The sequence below is a fragment of the Zalophus californianus genome, chromosome X (genome assembly GCF_009762305.2).
Source record: "Zalophus californianus isolate mZalCal1 chromosome X, mZalCal1.pri.v2, whole genome shotgun sequence".
Taxonomy (NCBI): Eukaryota; Metazoa; Chordata; class Mammalia; order Carnivora; family Otariidae; genus Zalophus; species Zalophus californianus.
Window position 1 is genome coordinate 88,216,953 of NC_045612.1, and position 20,778 is coordinate 88,237,730.

Genomic DNA, 20,778 nt, shown 5'->3' on the forward strand with positions numbered 1-20,778 from the left:
TCTGAAATAAACCATTAACATTTTGCCACGTTTGCTTTCATTCTGTCCTCGATGTTTGCATGTGTGTTTGTAAGTACATGTATATGGGCATACACACAACTATATTTAAAACCTTGTTTTCTGAACCATTTGAGAGTAATTTGCAGACAACTATTTTTAGTATTTACCCCTAAATACTTCAATGCATATCTCTTAAGAACAAGGACATTCTCTTCTGTAACCACAGTAAAGTTTTCAGAATGAGGAAATTTCACATTGATAAGGTACTAACATACCATGTATTATCTTATTATCTAATATATACCGTATAATATACAGTTTCCCCAGTTGTCTCAAGAAGGTCCTTTCCCCTGATCCAGGATCCAGCCCAGGTTCATGTATTGTGTTGACTTGTCATGTCCCTTTAGCCTTTAATCTGGAACAGTGCCTCAGCCTTTCCTTGACTTTCATGACACGGACCGTTTGGAAGAATGTCCCTCAACTTGGTTTGCTTCTTGCTTCCTCGTAATTAGATATAGGTTATTCCTTTTTTTCTCAGGAGTATCACAGAAACAATGTTGTGTTCTTCTCAGTGCTTCATGTCAGCAGGCATTCAATATCAATTTAGCCTTTATTGATAATATTAACTTTGATTACCATGACTAAGATGGTTATCTGTCAAGTTCTGTAATGTGACTATCTTTCCCTGTGTAATTAATAACTATTTTGGGGGGAGATACTTTGAGGCTATGTAAATATCCTATTTCTCATGCTCCTGGTCACCGATTTTAGCATCCAGTGATGATTCTTGCCTGTAAGAATTAATTACTGTGCTGTTTTCCTAATGACATTTTCTAATCCCATAATTCCTTCCACATTGATTAGTTGGCATTCTCCGGTAAGGAAAAACACCCCTCGCTCTGACTGATGAAAGTACAATTACACGCCAGGCACAATGAGCACACCTTGATTTGCCATTACTCACTAATAGGAACCAGAGCTTCTTGGAGAAATCACTGATTCCAGGGTTAGAGCAGAGAGAGTACAAAATGATCCTGGAAGAACTCATTGTACTGAGAAGTAATAAAGTGCTCAAAAGATGGGGACATGTTGAAAGGACACAGGAGCCACCTGGAAGGAACTCCCTCTGGCCAAACTTGGGACAATTTGAGTAGCAAAATAAATAAATAATGATAGCAATAGATGATAACCCACTGAATAAAGTAGGAAATCACCAGTCCATATAATAGGTGGAGAGGTTTGTAGGTAGGCAGAGAGGGAAGAAAGGAATGCTTCTTTTTGATAGCATTCTGATCTTTTCTGGTGTGCCCACTACTCCAGTCCTTCTGAGGATAATATTGGTAGCTTGTTAAAACTTTCTATTTTTGAAATAATTATAGATTTACTGGAAGTTGCAAAGATGGTACAGAAAGGTCTCACGTAACCCTTTACACAGTTTCTGCCAGTGGTTACATCCTGCGTCACTTAGAGTATGGTATCACAAACAGGAAACTGACATTGCTATAGTGTGTGGGTAGTTCTCTGCCATTCATGTATCGATTCTTGTGCAATAATACAGATACAGAGCTATTCCATCACCAAATAAGTCACACTTGTGTTGACATTTTACCAGTTAGAATGAAGTAGAGAAAACTTAGCTGCCTTTAAATCCCTTTACCCTCACCAGGTTATATTATAATACAGTTGTCTTAAATATTTCCCCTACACACATGGAGATCCACAACAGACAATGTAATACTTTTTGCTTTGACCTTCGAACGTAATTTAGAAAACCCGAGAGGAGAAGGAATTTGTGTTTACTCATATTTTTGCTTTTTCCATTTTTTCTTCCTTCCTGATGTTCCAAGATTCCTTCTCTCATTATCTCCTTTCTGTTTACAGAACTTCCATTAGCCATTCACTTAGGGTACATCTGCTGGCCACAGATTTTCTTAGTTTTCCTTCATCTGAGGATATCTTGATTTCCTTTTCATTTCTTCTTTCTTAATAACAGCTCTACTGAGATACAATTTACATACCATACAATTTACCCATTTAAAGTGTTCAATTCACTGGTTTTTATATTTATGGATATGAGCAACCATCACCACAATCAATTTGACAACATTTTCATCACCTCAAAAAGAAGCCCCATTTCCTTTAGCCATCACTCCTCCCCACCGCACCTCTGTTCCCTGCCTCCCCCAAACCTAAGCAACCACTAATATACTTTCTGTCTCTATAGGCTTCACTATTTTGGAGAGTTCACATGAATGGACTCATATAATCTGTGATCTTTGTGTCTGGCTTCTTTCATGCAACATAATGTTTCAAGGAACTCCCTCTGGGAAAATCTGGGACAATTTGAGTAGCAAAGTAAATAATGATAGTAATAGCTTATGTATAACCTGATGAATAAAGTAGGAAGTTGCCAGTCCATATAGGTGGGTAAAATTGTACGTAGATACAGCTAGGGAAAAAGTGTAGCACGTTGTACATGTACATGTTGTAGCATGTGTCAGTTATTTAATTCCTTTTTATGGCTGAATAATATTCCATTATATAGATGTGTCACATTTTGTTTATCCATTTATCAGCTGATGTACACTGGGGTGGTTTCCACCTTTTAGCTAGTATGAGTAATGCTGCTATCAACATATGTGTACATGTTTTTATGTGGCCATATATTTTCATTTCTCTTGTGGATGCATGTACCTAGGAATGGAATTGCTGGGTCAAATGATAACTATGTTTAATCATTTGAGGAACCGCCAGATTGTTTCCCAAAGCAGCTGCACCATTTTACACTCCCCTGGCAACATATGAAGGTTCCAATTTCTCCACATCCTCACCAACACTTGCTGTTTTCTGACTTTTTGATTCTAGCCATCCTAGTGGGTATGAGGTAGTATCTCATTGTAGTTTTGACTTTTATTTCCCTGATCGTTAATGATGCCAAGCACCTTTTCATGTATTTATTGACCATTACCACTTCGTTTCTTTTTTGGGGGGTGGGGGGTGGAGCAGAGGGAAAGAGAGAATTTTAAGCAGGCTCTATGCCCAGCATGGAGCCCAATGCAGGACTCGATCTCATGACCCTCAGATCATGACCTGAGCCGAAATCAAGAGTCAGACACTTAACCAACTGAGCCACCCAGGCGCCCGTTACCACTTCATTTCTTAAAGATAGTTTTGCCAGATATGGAATTCAGGGTTGACAGTTCTTTTCTTCGAGCACTTGAAAATGTTGTGCCAGGGCACCTCAGTGGCTCAGTTGGTTAAGCAGCCAACTCTTGATTTTGGCTCAGGTCATGATCTCAGGGTCCTGGGATGGAGCCCTGCATCAGGCTCTGCATTCAATGGGGAGTCTGCTTGAGGATTCTCTCTCGCCCTCTCCCTCTGCCCGTCCCCCCTCTAAAATAAATAAATAAATCTTTGAATAAAAAAGAAAAATGTTGTGCCACTTCCATCTCTTCTCCATGGTTTCTGATAAGAAACCTCCCGTCACTTTAATTGTTTTCCCCCCATAGGTAAGTTGTGGTTTCTCTCTTGCTGATTTTAAGATTTTTTTTTTCCTTTGTCTTTAGTTTTTCTGAAGTTTGATTATAATGTGTCTTGGTGTAGATTTTTTTTTATTTTTCCTTTTGGGGTTTGCTCAGCTTCTTGAAACTCTAAGTTGATATTTTTGCCAGATTAGAGAAATTTTCAGCCAATTTCTTCAAATACTTTTTCAGCCCCACACGTTTTCTCCTCTCCTTCTGGGATTCTGATGACACAAATGCCAGATCTTCTATTATAGTCTCACAGGTCCCTGAGGCTCTGCTCATTTTTTTTTCCAGCCAATTTTCCTTTCTGTTCATATTAGATCATTTCCATGGTTCCATTGTCAAGTTCTCTGATTCCTTCCTCTGTCTTCTCTATTCTGCTGTTGAGCCCACAGTGGAGTTTTAAATTTTCAGTCATTGTATTTGTCAGTTCTAAAATTTCCATTCAGTTTGTCTTCATATCTTTTCTTTCTTTGCTAAGGCTATTTTCAAATTTCTTTTAAGTATACTGAAACATTTTTATGATAGCTGCTTTAAAATTCTTGTCACATAATTCTAACATCTGTGTTATCTCAATGTTGGTGTCTCTTGATTGTCTTTTCTCATGCCAGTTGAGATTTTTCTGCTTCTTCTCATGAAGCCTGATTTTCAAGTATGTCCTGGATATTTTGGGAACTATGAGACTCTAGGTATTATTTAAATCTTGTGTTTAACAGGCCTCCTCTGACACTGTTCTGCTAGAAAATGAGAATCTTCTTTTTCTGAAGAGGATTCTGAAAAATGCTCCTTATTGCCAGGTGGAGGTAAAGTTCAGGTTCCCCAGTTGACCTCCTTTGACACCCCAGAAGGGGACAAGCACCTGTTGCTACTGGGCAGGGGTAGAATTTCAGGCTTTCCACCACACCACCTCTGACACCACCCTCGTGGGAAGGCAGAGGACACCTTTTTATCGAGTGGGGGTGGAAGTCCAAGATCCCCACACAGCCTAAATTGACACTGTGGGCAAGGGGTCTCATTACCATCATCCCAGGCTGGGATGAAATTCTAGGCTCCCCATTCATCCTTTGCTGATGGGAATGGGAGTAGGAGCACAGTTTTTTGTTTTGTTTTGTTTTGTTTTCTGTGATGCTTGCCTGGAACAGGGCAGTATTATTTAAGTTTTTCTCTCTCTCTCTTTTTAAGATTTTATTTATTTATTTGAGAGAGAGAAGGAAAGACAGTAGGAGAGTACAAGCGGGGAGCAGAGAGAGAGAGGCGGGCTCCCTGCAGAGCAAGGAGCCCGATGCGGGACTCCATCCCAGGACCCTGGGATCATGACCTGAGCCGAAGGCAGACGCCTAACTGACTGAGCCACCCAGGTGCCCTTAAATTTTTCTCTCTTGCTACGTTGCCTTTTTCCTGGTACTTTAACTAATGAAAGCAGGCTTTCCTGGGGCTGTTTCCATCTGTGCCAGTTGGCATTCTAGGTTGCCAGTTTCTCTAGCACCTAGTCCAAGATATGTGGGGCAAAATGAAAACTCGGGGAAATCACCACTGTGGCATTCCTCAGGTTCTGAGGATCATGGCAAGTTTGCCTCCCTCTCTCCAACTGGCAGAGTGTTCTTATCTTTGTTTTATATATAATGTCTAGGGGTTTCAGCTGTACTTAGCAGGAGAAATAGAGAAAATTATGCCTATTCCATTTTGGTCCCATTGGTAATTTTTAGCTTAATTTCTGAATATGTAATACATTCACATGGTTCTCTCCCTCAACTCCCCAGATCTCCCTAACCAGAAAACCAGTCTTGGTTAGTTCGTGGGTGGGTAGGTGGGGTATAGGCTTAGGGATTATGCAAATAAAAGCAACTAAGAAAATATTCTTTTTTAAAAAAGATTTTATTTATTTATTTATGTATTTATTTATTTAGAGCATGAGTGGGGGGGAGGGCAGAGAGAGAGGGAGAGAATCTCAAGCAGACTGAACTGAGTGCAGAGCCTGACACAGGGCTTGACCTCACCACCCCAAGATCATGACCTGAGCCAAAATCAAGAGTCGGTCATTAAACCGACTGAGCCACCCAGGCACCCCAGAAAATATTCTTAAATTTTTTGCAAAGAGAGTAGATCCTGTTACTATTATGTTGAACACTGATTTTTTAATTACTATTAATTTTTAACTCTTTATCATGAAATATTACACACATTTTGAATAAGGCTGCTATAAATATTCTTGGCCATGCCTCCTATTGCACATGTACACATATTCTAGTTGGGCATATTTCCATGAATGGAATCACTGTGCCCTAGTGTATGCATGCTTTAACATTACCCAATAAAGACAAAATGCTTTCCAACATAGTTGCACCAATTTAGATCACCATCAGCAATATGAGAGTTCTCATTGCACCATATTCTCCTCAACACGTACTATCAGTCTTTTTCATTGAGGACATTCTGGGGGTTGTATAGTGGTATCTCACTGTGGTTTATTTTATTTTATTTTGTTTTATTTATTTGACACAGTGAGAGAGAGTATGTGTGTACAAGCAGGGGGAGTGGGAGGGGGGAAGCAGGCTCCCTGCCGAGCAGGGAGCCTGATGCGGGGCTTGATCCTAGGACCCTGGGATCATGACCTGAGCCAAAGGCAGACGCCCAACCAACTGAGCCACCCAGGTGCCCCTCACTGTGGTTTAAATTTGCATTCCCTGGTTACTAAGGTTAAACCCTTTCTGTTGTTTATTGAAACCTTGGATTTCCCCTTTTGTAAAATGCCTGTTCAATTGCTTTGCCCACTTTTCTACTCGGTGGTCTCCTTTCTTCTTATTGGTTTGTAAGAGTTCTTTACATCCTCTTGATATGAACCCTTTGACAGTAACATGTGTTGCAGGTATCTTTTCCTATTCTGGGTCTTTCCTTTTCTTCTCTTATAATACTGTCTTTTAAATGAATAGAAGTTTTAAAATTTACTGTAGCCAGACATCAACCTTTTTCTTTATGGTTAATGTTTTTTTGCATCTTGTTTAAGAATTATTTTCCTAATCTGAGATCATGAAGATATTTATCTATATTATCTTTTTTCTATGGGTTTTTTTTTTTTTTTTTTGGTGCCAAAACCCAGGAATGAATTTCCCGTATTGTTTTTAAAGGCTCTATTACTTCGCCTTTTCCCCTATGTGTTTCTTTTTATTCAATTTCTATTTTATTCAATTCTATATTGCCATGGCCTGGCACATAATCAGTCAGTAAATATATGTAGTTACATGAACTAAAGGACTTAAAGAAAGCCTATTTTAATCCTCATTTTTGCAAAAGAATGACTGAATAAACAAATGAACGTATTACATACACAGTGGATGTCAAGATACTTCAGTAAGTTTTTTTCTCTCACAAAATGAAATACAAAACCAGGTACTGAGTGAAAACCCTGTGTGATATGGTAAAACATCATTAAAAACAACTTCCTATTTGTCTTCCTTCCAACCCCCAGTGCTGACCATGTCACCTTGAACAGAACTGTGTTGTTACAGGTCTCCGTGTCATTCGAGGATGTGACTGTGGACTTCAGCAGGGAGGAGTGGCAGCACTTGGACCCTGCTCAGAGACGCCTGTACCGGGATGTGACGCTGGAGAATTACAGCCACTTGCGCTCAGTGGGTAAGCCAGCTGCCCTGTGTGTCTGCCAGGCGCCTGAGTGTGGCTATTTCCATTCTCAGCTGCTGGATGTTCTGGAACATCTTAAGTGTGTGATGGTGTCATCCTTGATTTGTCCAAGATTCTTCAGTCCCTTTTCAGCACTATGATTATTACTCTGTTCCCAGTGAAATGTGATTACTTTTCAGAAGAGCAAATGGAAATGTCATTGAAAGTCCTCTGAAATCCAATCAGCTGGACCCAATCCTGTACCATCTCCTGTTAACAGGGTACCAGGTTCCCAAACCAGAGGTCATCTTCAAGTTGGAGCAAGGAGAGGGGCCATGGACATTGGAGGGGGAAACCCCACATCAGGGCTGTTCAGGTGAGTGAGTTTGACTCAGGCAGATGGCGGACATGGAAGTAAATCTCACTTTTTCTAGAAGCGGCTGATACCTTTGAAAGGCTGTGAAGACAACCTGCCTTGAAAGTTCTAAACTTCTTTTTTTTTAAAGATTTTATTTATTTATTTGACTGAGAGAGAGAGAGAGAGAGAGAGAGCACACAAGCAGGGGGAGTGGCGGGCAGAGGGAGAGGGAGAAGCAGGCTCCCCACTGAGCAAGGAGCCCAGTGCGGGCCTCGATCCCAGGACCCCGGGATCATGTCCTGAGCCAAAAGCAGATACTTAACTGACTGAGCCACCCAGGCACCCTGAAAGTTCTAAACTTCTGTAGTTTATTGGCGATAGTTCACAGAAGCTCCTTTGATACCTAAGCAGTTTCTCCAAGTTTGACCCTTGCAAATAACCATTGTCTTCATTGCTTGGCTTTTTGACAAGAGAGCTGTCTCTAGTCTCTGTACCCTGGATCACATAGCATACTACCCTATCTTATCTAAGATCTTTTCATTCTTCCTACTCCACTCCCACCCCCTTTATCTTAGATTCTTTCCTTGTACATTCAGGTATTTTAACATTTCTTCCCTTTTATTCCAATTCCACGTGTTCATTCCTTATACCTCCTCCCAGGGGCAACTGAGCTACTGTGTTTTATCTGTGAATTTGTGTGGTATTCTTTAAAAGCCTGAAATATTGGTTTCTGAGTATGTATTTTTAGTATATGTAAATTATATTGCACCACATGTCTTAATTCTGTTCCTTTTTTTTCACTCATCCATGAGATCGTCCATTTTGCAGTGTGTTCATCTGGCTTCATTCCTTCAAATGGCTGCATAGTATTCTACAGTGTGCTGGTACCACATCTTACTTAACCATTCACTCAGTGGTGGAACCTAGGGTTGTTGCTAATACAAATTCCCAGCTAATACAAACAACTTTATGATAAATTTCTACAAAAATGTTCCCTTTTGGAGGGTGAGAATTTCTTGGGAATGTTTATAGAAGAGGGGATCTGCCTAATCATTGCATATTTTTATCCTGAATTTGACCAAGCACCACCATATTACTCTCAGATTGGCTGCACGAATCTATACTAACCATGGTGCACAAAGGTTCTTGCTTTCCTAGAGTTTCTCATTTTTGGGCCAACAATGGGTATAAAGTGGTATCTCATTTTTTTATTCTGCATTTCTCCAGTACCTAGTTTCAGCCTTTCATTATTGATCTGTTGTGGTCTCCTTGAGTTTTCCTTTATGAGTGACCTTGTCTTGTTTCACTTGAGTTTCCTGTTTCTTATTGATTTGCATCCAATTTATTACTCGCCCTTTCTTCCAGCCTTCTCTTCCTTACCCCCATACATGAGGTTGCCCTAGGGACCCTGCTGTTCACCAATCTTTTCTTCATATACATGCAAAGATTCATCCATACTGAATTCTGATGACTGCTTTTGATACCTCTGGTCTGGTTTTCACTGGTACTTTAGTACTAGATTTAGCTACCCAGAAAGTTCCCATGAGATGTTTCTCTTGACCCTCAGTACGTCAGAAATTGGAATCATCATCTCACATATCACCTTCCCACCTTCCAAATTCTGTCACATTCTGTCAGTGCTTCTTAAATCTTTCAGCCGTTTTTTTTTTAATTAGTCACCCTACAGTTCCTAGTGCTTTTCCATTTTTGCAAATATCATTTTCAGTTCTCAGTTCATCTTCCCAGTTCCCAGTAATATCACCTAAAACCAGCTCCATATTTTCTTATGCCTGGATTACGATGATTTTATTCCTGATTGAATTTGCTGATTCCATTCTTTTTATTAGTTCACTTTCAGTGAACATTTGGACGTCTTCTTTGGAAAACTGTCTATTCAGTTCCTCTACCCATTTTTTTAATTGGTTTGCTTATTTTGTGCCAATGAGTTGTATGAGTTCTTTATATAATTTAGATATTAACTCCTTCAGATGCATGACTTGCAAATATCTTCTCCCCTTATGTAGGTTGCTTTTTCATTTTGTTGATTGTTTCTTTTGCTGTGCATTTTTAACATTTTCTTGATGTCTACCACATTTGTTAGTGTTCCATGAATCTGACTCTTTATTCTGTGCTCTGTTTAGATGATACATTTTCACCTGGTGGTCAGATTTTGATGTTCCGTGAGATGGCTCACTTACTCCAGCACATGTGGCTCTTTCCTTTTCCTCACCTTTCTTCCCACAGGAACTCAGGAAAAAAAGCACAGATTTTAGACTGTGTGGTAACTGAGGCCTTTACCTCTATGTTTTTAGAAAGTTCCCAGAATTAAAAGCCTGTTTCTTATTGTATAATTCAGTGGCTGATCAGGAGAGAGAAACTACATACAAATTTGAACAGGGAAAGCATAAAGAATTATTAGCTCTGGCGAGATGGAAGTGACAAGAGATTAGCTGGCAAAAGTAAAGAGAAAGCTAAAGAATAAAGGAATAGCAGATAAAAGGAACAGCCGGTGCCTCTTGGGCTGTGATGGAGCACCCAAGGAAGAGCCTCCCCTGCTTCCCAGCGATGAATCCAGACCTTGTTGAGGGACCCAGCCAGGGCCCAGAGCATGGAAGAAGAGTTCCTGTGGTGCCACGCTGGTGGAACTTGCTGGCAAGCTGCCCTCGGGGGTTCCAGAGAAAGCTGATCATGGGGAAGCTTCTCATTGGAGGTAGCCCCCTACACATCATCTGCGAGGGGTGCCAGGGTCAACTGCTGGGTGCTGTGTGCTGCCGGCTGCAGCACACTGCAGGAGCCTGGAGCTGGAGAAGCTACTAGTGCTGCAGGAGGTGGGTGCTAGAAAAGTCATCCGCACTGCAGAAGCTGAGGTCCAGAGAAGCCACCCACACTGCAAGACCTGGGTGCCTGGGAAGCCGCGTGTGCATCAGGAACCGTGTTGGCGAAGCCACCTGCACCGTGGGACCCTGGTGCCAGACAAGCAGCCCTTGCTGGAGGAGCCCGCTGAGTGAGCCCACCAGAGCCAGGAAGCAAAATCCCCTCCTCCTGCAGTGTTTCGCCATCACCCTGTGCTGAAAAGGCTCAACAGTGGGACAGATATTTAAAGAGACTCAGATCCATTTTTTTGTAGAGCAGGCAAAGGAGTGAATTCAGAGTTGAGAGGCAATAAGTTGATACCCGGCATATTTATTTTTCCATTTTCTGAAGCAAAGCATGGAAAATATTTGGTAAATTTAAATTTATTGAATTTGGGGAGATAGGCAGGGGAGGACATTTTGCTCTCTTTCGGAAGGATTTTTCAAGTGTCTGCTCAGAGGAATTCAAAGGACCATAGATTATATTTGGAAAGAGGAGACAGCTGCATGAAATGTTGACAGTTGCAGGTCTTGTGTTCCCAAAGAAAACTGGGCCAAATTAAGTATCGATATGAGTGGTACCACGTCCGACTTGTAAATTCATACCACATATAACCTCCCTAGAAGTGTACTGAAATTAGAGCTAATACCAAGGACAATACATTTTGAATATGCAGAGGAGCAAAACAAGCTTAGTATCAATGTATATCCTCTTTTATATAAGAATTCTGAAATGAATGGATTCATTCAACAAATCAACTCTGATCCCAATGGGTCATTCAGGGACCATGTTCCAAGTCATCGCTCTGCCATTTCCTAGGGCATCGTTGTCAGCTGCGTGGTTAATGTTGGGTCATCATTGAGTCCAGTGGGAAGGAGAGAGGGGGAGAGTTTTGCCCACTGTCTTAAGGCCCAGCCTGGCAGCTGCACATACCACTTGTACTCATACTCCACTGGTGAGGACAAAGTGAGGCTGCTAAATGTAATGCCCAGCTACATCCTAGTAGTATAAAAGAAGAGGCAAATGCAAATTGTTTTTGGTGGATGGCTTGCAGTTTCTGCCATAGGCGGCTTTACCTTGCCTACTTAACACTTGTTGAAAGCACGTGGTCCCCAGGTCCTTGGTCCCTGGGACCAAGGAAAACTTGCAGCTGGCTATAGAGTGGGAGCACAGATATCTACTATTTGGATGGCCGATGTTACCACAGTGTTTCCTATAGATGTAGAGGAATGGGTCTTTGAGGCACATAAATTTTATGTTGGTGCTCATATGGTTCAGAGGGAAAAGTGGGAGAAAGCAAAGAGATTAGAAGGGTTTAGAGCTAATAAGTAATAAAGACATATAATCTGAACTATTTCTGCCATGCTAGGATTTCCCCTTAACAGACTTCGGTTTCTTCTTCTGGTTAGACTCACTCTCCACACCTCCTACATAGTGGATATGAATCCCCAGGGTTCAAACCCTATCTCTCTCACTTATTTAGCAATTTGATCTTCAGCACGTTACATAACCTCTGTGCTTCTGTTTTCTCATCTGTGAAACATGATTGGTAATGATGGCTGCTGCTTAGGGTTTGGTGAGGATCCAACGAGCTATTATGTGTAGAGCACTTGGAACGGTGCCTGGCGCATCGTAAATGGTATATAATTATTTTGCATCTAGTAAGTGCTTTAGAAGAATTTTGTATTACTACATTATTACTATTTTCATTATTGTCATATGGACGCTTCCATTTCCGCATTCATCTTGTCTGAACTACAGGTGCCCCCTACCCTCTGCTAATTGTCCTTTGAGTCATTTTTACTTTTTTCTTCTTCTTTTTAGACGAGGCTACTGGGGAAATGCAACAACAGAGAATTTCTGGGAAAGTTTCATTCCACTGTGAGAAATTTGGTCAGCCCATAGGAAAAGATCCATTGTGTTCCATTTTAGAAGAATTGTGGCAAAATAATAGCCAGCTAGAGAGATATCAAGAAAGCCAAAATAACCCTTTAAGTCATGTGAAAGTACTGATTAAGGAAAGGGGCTATGAATTTAAAAATACTGAAAAAATAATTCACGTGAGTACCAAGCTTGTTCCTTCCATTAAAAGACTCCATAACTATGACACCTTTGGAAAGAGTTTGAAGCATACTTTAAACTTACACAATCATAATAAAAGCAATGCAACAAAGAAGCTTGGTAAGATTTTTGGAAATGATACTAATTTTGCCCATAGCTCTTCCTCTACTGAGAATGCGAATACAGGAGCAAATTCCTGTGAGGTTAATCGATGTGAAAAACATCTTGGCAACGAACAAGTTCTCATCCACCATCAGAATATTCAGACTGGGGAGCAACTTTATGTATGTACTGAGTGTGTAAAGAGCTTCCCCCAGAAGTCACATCTCTTTGAGCATCAGAGAATTCATGCTAAGGAAAAATCCCATGAATGCCATAAAAGTGACAAAGCCCTCATTCTGAAGCCACAGATTAATGGACCTCAAAGTGTTTGTGCAGGAGATAAACCCTATATATGTACTCAATGTGGGAAGGCCTTTACTCTCAAGTCAAACCTCATTACACATCAGAAAATTCATACCGGGCAGAAACCGTATAAATGCAGTGAATGTGGAAAAGCCTTTTTCCACAGATCATATCTCTTTAGACATATGAGAATTCATACAGGAGAAAAACCATATGAATGCAGTGAATGTGGAAGAGGCTTCTCCCAGAATTCAGACCTTACTATACATCAGAAAACTCATACTGGAGAAAAACACTATGCATGCAGCGAATGTGGGAAAGCCTTCACAAGAAAATCAGCACTCAGAATGCATCAGAGAATCCACACAGGAGAGAAACCCTATGTATGCACTGAATGCGGGAAGGCCTTCATCCAGAAATCACATTTCAATACACATCAGAGAATCCATACTGGCGAAAAGCCTTATGAATGCAGTGAGTGTGGAAAATCATTCACTAAGAAGTCACAACTCCATGTACATCAAAGAATTCACACTGGAGAAAAACCCTATATATGTACAGAATGTGGAAAGGTCTTTACTCATAGGACAAACCTCACTACACATCAGAAAACTCATACTGGAGAGAAACCCTATATGTGTGCTGAATGTGGCAAGGCTTTCAGTGACCAGTCAAATCTCATTAAACACCAGAAAACTCACACTGGAGAGAAGCCCTATAAGTGCAATGGCTGTGGAAAAGCCTTCATATGGAAGTCACGCCTCAAAATACATCAGAAATCTCATATTGGAGAGAGACACTATGAATGCAATGAATGTGGGAAAGCCTTTATCCAGAAATCGACACTAAGTGTGCATCAGAGGATCCACACAGGAGAGAAACCCTATGTTTGTCCTGAATGTGGGAAGGCCTTCATCCAGAAGTCACACTTCATTGCACATCATAGAATTCATACTGGAGAGAAGCCTTATGAATGCAGTGACTGTGGGAAATGCTTTACTAAGAAGTCACAACTCCGTGTGCATCAGAAGATTCACACAGGAGAGAAACCCAATATATGTGCTGAATGTGGAAAGGCCTTCACTGACAGGTCAAATCTTATAACACACCAAAAAATCCATACTAGAGAGAGACCCTATAAATGCAGTGACTGTGGAAAAACCTTCACCTGGAAGTCTCGCCTCACTATCCATCAGAAATCTCATACTGGAGAAAGACACTATGAATGCAGTAAATGTGGGAAAGCCTTCATCCAGAAAGCAACATTAAGTATGCATCAGATTATTCATACCGGAAAGAAACCCTATGCTTGTACAGAATGTCAGAAGGCCTTCACTGACAGATCAAATCTCATTAAACACCAGAAAACACATAGTGGAGAAAAAGTATAAAGCCATTGACTGAAAAAGCCTTCAGCTGGAACTCACAACTGGGGATGCATCAGATGTCTCATAGTGGGGAAGAGGAGTGCCGGATGCTGCGACTGGGGTACAGGGGGAGGTGGGCATGACAGCCCACAGCTTAGGTAAACAGAAGGCAGACAGAGCCAAGTATCCTTCAGTCAACTGGAAATACAAGTACCTGCACCACCACAGTTGACATGCAGTTATATGCATAGGGAGACACTTTGATAAGGCATTTGAGCAATAGTCCTGTTTGGTTGCATGATTCACACAGAGACCTTCAAGCTCTTACAAATGGGTAGAGAGACAGACCCCAGGAGATGGTAGAAAGGCCCCGGGAGATGACTTGTAATCTCTTATGTTTCACTTTTTGGATGAAGGACTTTATAAATTCAGCACTGATTAGTTCTTCATACCCTGGGAATGTAGAAGTACTTAATATTGGCCACCTTTTTTTTTTTTCAAATTTCTAGGGTGGGGAGAAGGGTTTTCATTGTCCAGACACCTGCAGAGCACCAAAGTCAAGGCAAAAACCTATTTGGGAAGGCAGATCTGTGAGTAGAAGCCAGAAGTTTTTGTGATCGTGGACATTTAAGGCACAGGAAAAATTGCCACGGGGAATTTTTCTTTCTCTTCCCTTCACCAGAGTATATTTTTAAAAAACGAAATAGAATTTTTAAACTCCAAGTGTCACTTTAGGTTTAAAATGACTTTATGCGTTGGCAAATTAGGCATAGCTCTAGCCAATGTTAACAGGAATATAGTTATTAAACCCTACAGACATCTAAAGGTGGCAACTGTTCTCTCATTACTTCCGTGCTGTGACAGCTGGTGATTCACATCCAAAAAAGGTATGCATACTTTCTAACCTGTACCCCAAAAGCTATCATTTATGTAAGCTGCAGACCATAGACTTCTCATCCCCCTAAAACAATGGAACTGAGCCACAACACACTGGACTTCCGGTCTCATCTGCTGAAGCTTCTGCTTTCTTTGGGATTCCTGTTTGAAAAGGAGTGGTTGATAAATTGGGTTTCAATATATAACATTTTGATTTTGTTTTTCTTTCAATTTGCTAAGATACATTCATTTTCTACACGCACATTAAGAGTAGTATTGTGTCAATTGCTATGGGATAAAATCATGTTGCACTGTATTTGCTTAGTCTAAGATAGGATTATAGTTGAATAACTGGAAGACTTCTCTAGAAAGAGCACTGCTTTTTTTTTTTTTAAAGCACTGATATATAGACAGTTTCTCATCTTCCCTTTAATGTTTTTTAAGATACTCATAAGAAAAGGGGCTTTCTAGCATGCAATTTTACCTTATTTTTAAACCTTTTTATTAATGTATAATGCATCCAGAAAATGCAGGTATCATAAGCAAACAGCTCAATGAACTCTTTCAAACTGAACATACTCAGATCAAGAAACACAATATACCAAACACTCCAGAAGCATTCCCTGTGCTCCCTTCCAGGCCTTGTCCCCTCAACTCCCAAGATAAACACTATCCTGACTTCTAACAGCATAGATTAGTTTTGTCTGTTTGGTATTTTATATAAATTGAGTCAAACAGTTATATTTCATATTTTAGAATATACTCTTTAGTGTCTATCTTTCATTCATATTGTAAATGTGAGGTTCATCCATTTTGTTGAATACAGTTGTAGATAATTCATTCTCATGGTCATGTTATATTCCACCGTGTGAATATACTACAATATGTTTATCCCACCGTTGATGGACATTTGGGTTGTCTGCAGCTTCAGGCTATTAGGAATAGCTATAAATATTTTAGTACCTATTTATTAATGAACATATTTATGAATTTCTGTTAGGCATATTTCTAGGATTTGAACTGCCAAGTCACACAGTATCGATATGCTCAGCTTTAGTTTATAAAACTAGTTTTCCAAAGTGGCTGTACCAATATACACTCCCACCAGCACAGTGTATGGGTTCTAGTTGCTCCAGATTCTTGCCAATACTTGGTATTTTCCATCTTTTTTTACTTTAGCTCATGTATATATACCTATATAGGTATATCCATAATGGTTAGTATATAGTGATATCTCGGTGTGATTTTAATTTTTATTTCTTGTCTTCCAATTCTACCATAGTAGCTCCCCAAGACAGTTAACTGATACCTGAGATCTGAGACCCAGGCATGGTCCTCACATGCCTGCACCATTTATATTTCACCAACAGTAGTAAGCAAATAGTAACTTTAAATCTTCCCCCACAAAAAAGCCTAAAGCCAGATGGTTTAACTGGTTAATTGCATTAAACATTTATAGGAGAAATAATATTGAAACTCCATACAATCTTTCAAAAAATAGAGGAAGAAGGAACACTCTCCAAGTCTGTGAAACCAGTATTACCCTGATACTTAAGCCATACCAACACATAACAACAACAAAAAACTACAGACCAGTATTCCTCATGAATATAGAGGTAAAAATCCTCAACAAAATATTAGCAAATTGAACCTAACAACATATAAAAGAATTATACATCATGACCAAGTGAGATTTATTCCATGATGCAAGGCTGCTTCAACATTCAAAAATCAGTCAATGTAATCATATTAATAAGCTGAAGAAGAAAAGTCACATGATCTACAGATTCAATACAATTTTATCAAACTTCCAGCAGGCTTTCTTCCCCCCAAACTGATAAACTGACCTTCAAAATATAGAGAGAGGTGGAAAGGATCAAGAATAGCAAAAAGGGGGCACCTGGGTGGCTCAGTCAGTTGAGCATCTGCCTTTGGCTCAGGTCATGATCCCAGCGTCTTGGGAATGAGCCCCACATCTCGGCTCCGTGCTCAGCAGGGAGCCTGCTTCTCCCTCTCCCTCTGTCTGCCTGTCTGCCTGCCTGTCTGCCTACTTGTGATCTCTCTCTCTCTCTGTCAAATAAATAAATAAAATCTTAAAAAAAAAAGAATAGCAAAAAGGAATCTGCCAAAGAACAAAGAGGAAGGACATTTGCCTACCAATTTCAAAATTATTATAAAGCTACAGTAATTGAGCTAGTATGGTACTGGCGTGGGACTAGATACATAGATCAACAGAACAGAAAAGAGTCCAGTAATAAACACTCATACTTATGGTAAACATTTTTTTCCCCACAAAAGTGTGAAGGCAATTCAATGGGGAAAGAAAAAGCCTTTCAACATTTGGTGGAGGGATAATTGGATATTCACATGCAAAAAGATAAATTTAAATCTTGCTTCACACCATTCTAACAACTCAAAATGGATCATAGACATAAATATAAAAGCTAAAACTATAAAAGTTTTAGCAGAAAACAGGAGAAACTCGGTGACCTTGTTTTAGGCAAGAAATTCTTAAATAGGACACCAAGAGCATGATCCATAAGGAAAAAAATAATAAACTGGACTTCAGCAAACCAAAAACCAAAAAGGTTTGTGCTTCAAAAGACACCACTGAGAAAATGAAAAGACAAAACAGACTGGGAAAGGGGGCACCTGGGTGGCTCAGTCGTTACGCGTCTGCCTTCGGCTCAGGTCATGATCCCCGGGTCCTGGGATCAAGCCCCGCATCGGGCTCCCTGCTCAGTGGGAAGCCTGCTTCTCCCTCTCCCACTCTCCCTGCTTGTGCTCCCTCTCCCGCTGTCTCTCTCTCTCTCTGTCCAAATAAATAAATAAAATCTTTAAAAAAAAAAAACAACAGCCCGGGAGAAAACATTTGTAAATCCTATATCTGATAAAGGACCTGTATGCAGGATATATAAACAACACTTACAACTCAATAAAAAGAAGACAAACAACCCATTTTAAAAATGGACAAAAGACTTGAAGAGACATTTCACCAAAGAAGAGAATAATGCAAGTAAGCACATAAAGAGATGCCAACATTATTAGTCATTAGGGAGATTCTAATGAAAACCACAATGAAATACCACTTTACATGCCACTAAAATGGCTATAATAAAAAAAGATAATCATAACAAATGTTGGCAAATACATGGAGAATTAGGAACTTTCATATATTTCGGGTGTAAATGCATTAAAGTGGTATAGCCACTTTGGAAAAGTGGCAGTTTCCTTAAAAGTTCATCATAAATTTATCATAAGACCCAGCGACGTCACTCCTGGTATCCAACCAAAAGATAGGTAACGCGTTCACACAAACACTTGCACCTATTTATAGCAGCAATATTTATACAAGGCAAAAAGTAGAGACGATCCAAATGTCCATCAACTGGTAAAAGGATACACAAAACGTGGTGCATTCAACAATACAAAGGAACAAACACTAATAAATACTACAACATGAAGGAACCTCAAAAATACTACACTAAGAGACACCTGGGTGGCTCAGTCATTGGGCACTTGCCTCCGGCTCAGGTCATGATCCCAGGGTTCTGGGATCGAGTCCTGCATCGGGCTCCCTGCTCCACAGGAAGCCTGCTTCTCCCTCTCCCACTCCCTCTGCTTGTGTTCCTTCTCTGGCTGTGTCTCTCTCTGTCAAACAAATAAAATCTTTAAAAAAAAAAATACTACACTAAGTGAAAGAAGCAAGACACAAAAGATCAAGGATTGTATTTGTATATTGTATTTATATGAAATTTCCAGAAAAATCTATAAAGATCTGTAGATTAGTGGTTGCCTGGGGGTGAAAATGGGAATGGTCATTAACTGTAAATTAGTACAGGAATCTTATTGGGGTGATATAAATGTTCTAGAACTTGATTGTGGTGATGGTTTCACAACTAGGTAAATTTAATAAAGGTCATTGAGGTGATCCTTAATTCCATTCCTTTTTAAACATCTGGATTCCCTGCCATAACATCTGTTGCCACCTATAGCTAGAATGAACTGTTGTCTTGGAGCCTGTTGTACATTTAAGAATAAACTTTTGTTTAAAAAAAGTCCTTGAACTGTACAATTTAAATATGGAATGTAAATTATACCTCAATAAAGTTGTTTCTTTTTCAGAGTTTGTTTTGCCTATTCTAAGTCCTTTACATTTCCATATGAGTTGTAGAATAAGTTTGTCCATTTCAACAACAAAAAAGCTGCTGTGTTTTTTATTTGGATTAATTTGAATCTATAGATCAATTTGGGGATAATTGAAATCTTAACAATGTTGTTTTCTGACTCATAAATAGGTATATCTCTCAATTTCTTTAAGTATTCTTTAATGTTGTTACATTTTATTACATTTGTAGTTTTTGGTTTTTTATTTTGTTTTGATTTTAAAGATTTTATTCATTTATTTGTCAAAGAGAGAGAGCACAACAAGCAGGGGGAGCGGCAGGTAGAAGCAGGCTCCCCGCTGAGTAAGGACTCGATCCCAGGACCCTGGGATGATGACATGAGCCGAAGGTATACAGGTCTTTCACATCTTCTGACAAATTATTCCCTAAGTTTTTCTTATTTTTCATGCTTTTTTACTTGGTGTCGTCTTGTTTATACTTTATTGTGCGATACTGGTTTTTTATTTAAATTTCATTTTTTAAAGTAATCTCTACACCTAACATGGGGCTTGAACTCACATCCCTGAGATCAAGAGCCGCATGCTCCACTGACTGAGCCAGCCAGATGCCCCTTTAATTTAAACTTCTTATTGTTAATTACTAGTATATAGAATGTCAATTGATGTTTATATGTTATCTTGTGCAGAAGATAGAAGAAACAGTCCCCACACAAGATTGCCCTCACTTATGACAGCAACAGCAAGTTCAAGGGTCTCCAAGACCATCCTCAGTTTCAATAATTCACTAGTTGGACTCTCAGAACTCACTGAAAGCTGTTAATACTCATGGTTACATTTTATCACAGCTAGAGGATAGACATTAAAATCAGTCAAGGGAAGAAGGGAATGGAACAGAGTCCTGGAAGGTAAGCTTCCAGTTGGAAGGAAGAGCTTCCAGTTGTCTTGTCCCCATGGAATCAAGACATTATTCTCCTGGCATAGATATGTGACAATAGCATGGAGTACTGCCAACCAGGGAAACTCACTCAAGCATTGGTGTCCAGAGCCTTCAATGGGCTCCATCATGTAGGCATGGTTGACTGCTCACATGGCTGATTTCAGTTTCGAACCCTCAGGAGGCCAAGCTTCATGAACCAAAGCCCCCACACTTCATTTTGTTGTACATATGGCTCTGACCCTCACCCTAAATTACATAGTTACTATCTGGAAGGCATAAGACCCCCAGGTAAACAAAGACATTCCTATCCGACATGACATTCCAAGGGCCTAGAGATTATTTCCAGAAGCTGAGGGCAAAGGCAAGACTTCTCTTCGAGTAAGGTTAAATTATTTACTATACAGGCCACCCCCTGACCTTTGGCCAATGTTCTTTCACAGCAAAATATACTTACCTGGGCATTTCCTTTTAGTATAGCATTTATATGACAACAGCAATAGTAAAAAACAAATCCATCCTATAAGGCCATTATATACATTTTCATGTTTTTATGCTTATTTGATTACTCTTCCCCTTTCTATTTGTACCTTATTATGAACTTGCGATGAACTATTTATCATAGAAATTAGCTAATGGTTACTTAAATCCAGTTC

General features: G+C 39.8%; 1 protein-coding gene across 6 annotated transcripts in view; it reads left to right on the forward strand.

The window, feature by feature from the left end:
* Positions 1-15,265, forward strand: part of ZNF41 (zinc finger protein 41) — a 71,323-nt gene extending 56,058 nt beyond the window's left edge. For all 6 annotated transcript variants that reach the window (XM_035725793.1, XM_027607347.2, XM_035725792.1 and 3 more), the window contains 3 exons: positions 7,031-7,157; positions 7,423-7,518; positions 12,178-15,265. In XM_035725793.1, coding sequence (XP_035581686.1) covers positions 7,031-7,157; positions 7,423-7,518; positions 12,178-14,210 — 2,256 coding nt within the window. In that variant the 3' untranslated portion in view covers positions 14,211-15,265. The remainder of the gene's footprint in view (positions 1-7,030; positions 7,158-7,422; positions 7,519-12,177) is intronic.
* Positions 15,266-20,778: the final 5,513 nt, after the last annotated feature.